This window comes from Erigeron canadensis, chromosome 7 (genome assembly GCF_010389155.1).
Source record: "Erigeron canadensis isolate Cc75 chromosome 7, C_canadensis_v1, whole genome shotgun sequence".
In the NCBI taxonomy this organism is placed as follows: domain Eukaryota; kingdom Viridiplantae; phylum Streptophyta; class Magnoliopsida; order Asterales; family Asteraceae; genus Erigeron; species Erigeron canadensis.
The window spans coordinates 5,788,079-5,795,593 of record NC_057767.1 but is presented as its reverse complement, the minus strand read 5'-3'; the positions used below and the strand labels follow the sequence as shown (position 1 = coordinate 5,795,593).

At 31.1% G+C, this 7,515-nt stretch overlaps 1 protein-coding gene across 1 annotated transcript; it reads right to left on the bottom strand.

Annotated features, from left to right (window-relative positions):
• Nucleotides 1-4,579: 4,579 nt before the first annotated feature.
• On the bottom strand, nucleotides 4,580-7,162 carry LOC122607675 (protein NUCLEAR FUSION DEFECTIVE 2). Its single transcript, XM_043780694.1, has 3 exons — nucleotides 7,013-7,162; nucleotides 6,837-6,901; nucleotides 4,580-5,145 (listed from the first exon to the last, which is right to left on the bottom strand). The coding sequence occupies exons 1-3, from the start codon at nucleotides 7,085-7,087 to the stop codon at nucleotides 4,743-4,745; spliced, it is 543 nt and encodes a 180-aa protein (XP_043636629.1). The 5' UTR covers nucleotides 7,088-7,162; the 3' UTR covers nucleotides 4,580-4,742.
• Between the last annotated feature and the right edge of the window lie 353 nt (nucleotides 7,163-7,515).

The window sequence follows — 7,515 nt, the reverse complement described above, 5'->3', positions numbered from 1 at the left end:
AGATGCATATCATAAATCCTCTTTATGTGAGAGCAACATCATCCATGATGGGTACAGTTGCAATACAGATTCTAAACCCATAATTAAAACTATATATTTAAACTATATAACATTTTTATTTAAATTAGTTAAAGTATTACTTTGTTTTTCTAATTGGTTCATGTTATCATTAACATTTTTAATCGCAAGTTATCAATGTTGCTATAATGAAAAGAGAAGATTCAATTTTTACTACATCATTAAAAAGATGTTATTATATATTAGGCTTATTTCATATTAAGCTTGATAGTTTTAAAAACTTTTAAATGAAAAGACTAAAAATTAAAATTCATATGATGTCATAAATTAGTTAGATAAAAAATAAATAATTAATAAGAAAAAGCCTAGTGATGCCAAATAAGATTTTTTTAAAAAGGTATTGATGTCATCACAATCTTGCTTTATTTATATAAAAGATTTCTTTTATGTTTTTTTTTTTTTTTTTTTTTTTTTTTTTTTGTTGTTATTTCTTTTTGAATTTAAGATGGATTTTAGTTTTTACTCGCTTTATTTCTTTTTTTTATTTATATATTTTTTTAATAACTTTTTTACATATTTGATTGTTTGATTTTCAATATATATATATATTTTTGTGTATACCACTTATTACAAATATGGTGGTTTTTCCCTCTTTGACTTTTTGACTTTTTTGACAATTTTCTTCTTTCCCACTTTGATTTGTTGTGTTTTTTCTAAAAACATTTACTATTAAAATTCCTTTGGTAATTTTTTGTATTTTAATATATTTTCCTTATAGCATTCTTTTTTTTTTTTTTTATAACTTTCGAATTTTTTTCCTCACCAACTGAAATTTATCTTTTAATATATTTTTTTCCAAAAAACTTTTGTTGTATCTTTTGGTTTTAGTTTGTTTTAGATTTTTTTTCTGCATTTTACCACTTTGTTATTATTAGGCATAAGCATAAAACATGATTGTGTTGTTATGATATTGGTTTGGAAAAGAAAAGCGGATACATGATAACTTGATTTTTACTGGTTGGATCAGTGGTTGTAGCTCATGCCTCTAGAAACAGAGGTCATGGGTTCGATCTTCATGCTCAGCAAGGCTGGAGGTCCTTTTCTACCTATGGTAGAACATGGAAGCAGCCTCTCTACCTTTAGTAGGGGTAAGACTGTCTACATATCAACCTCCCCCATACACCGTCAAAGACGGTATTGGGACCCAAAACCCGTGGAAGACGGCATTGGGAGTTACTTTACTTTACTTTACATTTGGTTTATGGGGTGAGTTATTTTGAGAACTCATAAGGAAAAAAAAAGAACTCAAGAACCATTCTAGATTACACATTTTTTTTCTCTTTCTTTCTCTTCAATTAAATAATAAAATTCTCTCAATTCATTCAAAATGCTATATCTCACAAACCGTAAATCGTTAGATGAAACAAAAAGCATGGGTATTCTTAAAATTTCGTCCCCTTTCATTAGAGATCGAATTCGATATACTTTTGACAACTTTTTAATTTTCGTTTTATTTTTGGTAATTGCACATAACTTACACATGTGTAGGTTGAACAAAAATTATGATTCGGAGCGGGCTTCACCTTTAAGGATATTCATAAACCAAAGCTGGTGGGGGTGATAGGTCATTGAGGGTGATAGGTCATAGAGGGTGACAGGTCATAGGGGGTGACCGGTGATGTGCGATCTACCTAACGGGCTCCGCCCTTAGCCGCTATGGCTCCGCCATGAACTGACGGGCTCCGCCCTTGGCTACCATGGCTCCGTCATGGATTGACGGTCTTCGCCCTTAACCTTCATTGTTGTGTACATATGTTCATTTAGTAATTTACATGTGAAAACAATGATCCTACACATGTGTAGGTACACAAGTACAAGAGGAACAAAAACAAAAATTAAAAAGTCGTCAAAAGTATATCGAATTGGATCTCTAAGGAAAGATGACGAAATTCTAAGACTACCTATGCTTTTTGTTTCGTCTACCGATTTACGGTTTGTGAGATAAAACATTTTGAATGATTTAGGTGAATTTTATTATTTAATTGAAGAAAGAAAAAAAGGAAAAGAATGCGTGGTTAAGAATGATTTTTGAGTTTTTTTTAATTTGTGGGTTCTTAAATAACTTTTCCTCTTGGTTTATTCTCCAAATGAGTACTCCATATTTTCTTTTAATTTTTTGTGGGTTTATTTAGCTTAGACCCATTAACGCATACGTTTTCAGATGATGATGCCTTCGAACCACCTAGTTATTATTATTATTATACTTAGTATAATTTACCGACTGTAATAAAAAAAGGCCAACTAGAGAATTTATTAATGTACATACATAATATATATTCCAAAGATAAGTAAATATTTCGACATATAAATTATATGAACGGTAATCAAGATGTACCAATTAGGTAACAACACTTCAACCAAAGTGTCCCTTTCTTCTTTTTAATCTTGCACTATGATTTATGAATTTGGTCTATGGACTATGGTAGGTGCGAACTGTTCCTCCACTTTTATTTAAAACAGTTTAATGCAAGTTAAATGCCACATTGTTGAAAAAGTTAGCAAAATGAAAAAAAAAGTATGTAAATTTTTCACTTTTCAAATTTTATGGTAAATTAGACTTGCATTAACTTGAAAATACACCTTTCAAATTTAGCAAAAAAATTTAGACTTGCATTAAAACAGTTTAATACAAGTTTAATTTTTCAAATGTAAATTAGACTTGTATTAACTAAATTAGACTTGTATTAACTTGCATTAACTGTTTCAAATCAAATGTAAATTAGACTTGCATTAACTTTACATTTATGGTAAATTAGACTTGCATTAACTTGAAAAATTTAGCAAAAAAATACACATTGTTAAATGCAAGTTAATGCAAGTCTAATTTACATTGATATTGGTCATTACATGACTTGTTTAGAGTAATCTAACAGTTCAAAAATCAAATCTAACATTTTTGGAGGTTCTCCAAACGCATACTTTTAACAAAGAAAATATTATTGGTATGATGGTTATTGATATATTTATCACACACACTTTATTGAATTATATAGCATATTATACAAGTTATATGTTTGGGGCCAATATCACTTCTTTCTAACAAACAGATAGAATATAATGACATTTTGTTATGATGAAATGGAATTTGAAGGATAAGGTAGGGAAAGGTTAACATTCGCTCTATCAATAAGTCATCAACAGTAACACTAGCGACACAAGTTCACGATCTACATGTGATGTGATTTCTTGAATTTTATTCGATAAGATTATACATATTGTAACACGTGAATACGTGATGACTAAAAGAAAAGTATATCTTAATGAGTAATGACAATACTTTTAGTGACACACTACAATTTTCTCTATATCATAATATCATTTAAACTTCTTAAATTTATATGTTTTAGTAACACATTTTGCTCCAAAAAGTATTACTAAAATCCAACTTCAGTGACAATTTTAAAAAGTATTGATTAATATTGAGTAGTTAAAGTCCTTTACCTATAATTTTTTTATAAAGATTTTTCAAATCATAGTCTTAAGAGCAGTTAATAACATGCATAAAAAAACTTGTAACTTTTATATCAAAAGTCCATCTTTTAAATTTTAAAATAACATCGTTGGATTAGTAGTAAACACCCTAGCCTCTGGAGATAGAATTTATGGGTTCAATACTCATCTCATGCAAAGGTTGAATGACCTTTTCTATCATTTAAATAGAAAATGAAAGCAGTCTCTCTACTTAGGTAGAGGTAAAGTCTTAACCTCCCCCACACCAGCGAGATATTGTGGCTCAAAATCCACAAAAGACGGCACTGAGCAGTTTGTTTCTTTCCACCTTTCAAATTTTATGGTAAAATTACAACAAACTTATGCACATTAGTGATAGTCACAGTGCTATTTATAGCAACACCAATTTTATAAAACATATACCACAAATGAAAAAAAAAAATAGGGTAAGACAAAGTATATAATACGCAGATATGTCAATGGTCGTCAATAACATGGTCCAAATACTATTTAGAGTAAATATAAAATATTCTTTTTTGTGATTACATTTTTACCCATATAATATCGATAAACTCAGGTAAAGTAGCTCTCAAACACAAAAGCAGAGTGTAGGAAAATAAGGGAATTTATACATTGGACATTTGGACGTCACTCTTTGACCAAAAAATTGGCCTAATAAACTTATACACAATGTCACCAATAAAAAGGTAAAGAGGACATACTATTAAGCTTCAAGCTCCTATGCTCTATAAGATCGCCTAATACTCACAACGAGTGCCAAATTGGCCTACATTTGTACCTAGTTTATGGCCTTCAGCCGTGTAAAAATTTCTTTCAGTCCGTTATTTACAGTATTCAAACCGCACCAGGAAAATAACTAGTCAAAACTCAACCAAACAAAAGTACCCCTCATAACTGCAAAATAAACGAACTAAAAACTGAATCTCTTCATCTTTCTTCAAACTCTAATAAAGGGTTACTGTGTAACAGGCATCAAGGAAAGTTTTCAATAAAAAAAAAAGAAAAAAAACACTTGGTTAGACACGTCATATTAACAAAGAAACAACCCGAGAATCAGATATATCACATAGTATCTCGAATCATGCTAACAGTGCGTTAAAAGACTTCAGAAACCACTAAATACCTAGCTCAGTACAAGTACTCGTTCAACAACAATTTACAATAGATAAACAGATAACAAGTGTAACTAGCCCTTACACTGAAAGCACGCTTCCAGCACCACCATGAACTGCCCAAAACACATTACCAGCATCATCAGACTTCCCAGTATCAAGAGCAATAGCACCAAAAATGGCCCTAAAAGCACCACAAACAATTGAAGATGTACTCGAATCAGTACTCGAAGAAACCCTAACCACATTCTGCAACCCTAACCTCATTCCATCCACAGCACACGACGTCTCCACTTTTGATACCTCTGATATCCTCTCATTTAAATCCTTTGCCGTTATATCTACATCTTTAACCAACAATCTAAGCGCAACAGTTGTTTCAATTATACTCTCACCTAAAACACTAAATGCTTTGTTGTTTTCCTCGGAGTAAGATGAGTGTGTCATAGCACGGCGTAGAAGTCCAATGTTTTGAAACTCATAACTGAACAACAAAATCAGATGATGAAATTTAACATATGGAAAAGCCTTTTGAGGTTACTTGTTTTTTTTAGCTTACCCAACTTTACACATAGCACTAATTTATGTATGTATCATACAATAGTAGTTGCTTCTATAAGTATCAAACTTTCAAGTTTCAGTGTTTGAAGTATCTGACCACATGACATACAGACCGGTGATTTGACACTGGTCGTTTTGATGACATGACAAGGGACAACCTTAACATTTTGGGAAAAACAATTATCCACACAACAATTATCCGCACGCATACCATCATCACATATACAAACGTGTCCCAAGTTAGACCATAACCGACAACCACTTGGCTAACCGGTCATCTAGAATACCGCTAAGCCAAACGCCCAATAAATGATGTGACAGCTTATATGACTACCAACTTGGCTCAAAACACCAATTCACCCTCATGAAGAGGTTATTAATTACATTCACTAGCAATGAGTTCAAGGTTTAAGGTATGATAAATACATTTAGGGTTCGTTTAGTTTGGGAAAAAACCTCTTGTTTTCTAACAAAACATGAAAAACAGAAAACGCGTTCAAATCATAGTTTCTAAAAATGTTTTCCATGAAAACATAAAACACAGTTTTCCACTTTTTAATGGAAAATTAGAAAACACCTTTTTATGGTTTCCACTTTTTATTTTTCATTTTCTAAGTTTTGAAAGCTTCAAATTGTTTTCCATTTTCTAGTTTTGAACACGTTTTCAAAATTTTCATTTGTTTTCTAGAGTTGGAAAATTCCTTTCATTTTCTAGAAAATCAGAAATGGAAAACTAGAAAACATTTTCCACAACTAAACGCGCCCTTAGCATTTCGTGTAAAGTTGGATGCATTTAGAAACACTTCACCCAACAGAATCTACACCAGAGTTAATATACCTCAAAATTGTTTTTGTATGTATCAAACTTTAACCGAGGACCTTGGTCTATAGGTTCCAATCCCATGGTCGACCATTAACATGTGTCAATATCGTAGATATGTAATTAATTAATTAAATAAACAAAAACAAGTGTTAAAGTATGATACATACAAAATATATATATATATATATATATATATATAAGGTAACATTCCAGTGAGAACATTCTTAAAATAAGAACGGTGAGAACACTTAAAAAACATCATTTTGATGCATTAAAAGTCCATAAAACTAACATAGTGCTTAACTAATTATCATTATTTAAGTGTTTAACAACACATTGATATGTCAAAATCGAGAAAATCACATTTTTTGTTTTGTGCATCCATTTTGGATGCATATTCATCAAAATGATGCATCCAACAAAAAACGTGATTTTTTTGCTTTTGACGGATCAATGTGTTGTTAAACACTTAAATAATGATAATTAGTTAAGCACTATGTTAGTTTTATGGACTTTTAATGCATCAAAATAATATTTTTTAAGTGCTCTCACCGTTCTTATTTTAAAATTGTTCTTATTTGATTGCTATATATATATGTTTAAAAACACTTATAAACCAAACTAATGAAAAAAGGGAAAATCGATACATCATCGGCCCCTCACCGATCAGTCCCACTGCCAATACGAGAGAAAGTAAATCACGTAACACTATGACTAAAGGGACGGAATTGAACTAAAGTATAAAACCAAATAGTCAAATAAAATAATGGGTTTTTTTCGGAAATACTTACTTGATATGCTTTTGAAGGGTTTCTAAGGCAACGGAGAATGATGATGACGACGATCGAGCTGCAACCTAAAACAATGAAAATAAAAAGAGTTAGGGTTTTTTATTTACTACAGTTTTTAGTTGTAGGGATATACAGAGTGAAGTAAAATTATATAAAAGAGTTTGTGTAAAATGTACCGGTGGTGAAGAATAGAAGATGACGGCGGAGATGATGATGACGAAGAGCACCGGAAAATGTGATCGGCCGTACATTTTGTTGATGGAATTTTTAGAAAAAGTGTAAAATTTTGACTAAGGAGTGAGAGATGGTATCAATATCAATATATTCTCCACAATATATGCTTCTTTTTATCTTTTCTCATTTATTTTTGAAGAATCCTAATTAAAGTACTCGTAACACTCTTCCAAGTTCTACCAAAAGGGACCTCAAGCCTGAGGCAAAAACTCTAACCACTGATCCAACCCAGTTAGTTTTAGTCGGTATATAATATCAAGATACTTCACCGTATAATGATGAAGTCTTGTTCATACGCTAGACAATAAGAATTTGATAATAGGCCGTTACAAGTCATGTATTCGTCCGAGGGAAAAATTCCAATAATTAGCATCCTAAAGATTGAACTCAAAACTTTAGGTAAAACTGAAAGTGTTTTTAACTAGCTGGCCTGACTATCATTTAC

Bases quoted from the DNA above. Each gene is read 5' to 3' on its own strand.
- LOC122607675 (XM_043780694.1), bottom strand. From the start codon at position 7,087: ATGTACGGCCGATCACATTTTCCGGTGCTCTTCGTCATCATCATCTCC. The intron at 6,902-7,012 runs GTACATTTTACA...TCATTGTTTTAG, and splicing joins TCTTCTATTCTTCACCACCG to GTTGCAGCTCGATCGTCGTC. The intron at 5,146-6,836 runs GTAAGTATTTCC...TTTGTTGTTCAG, and splicing joins ACCCTTCAAAAGCATATCAA to TTATGAGTTTCAAAACATTG.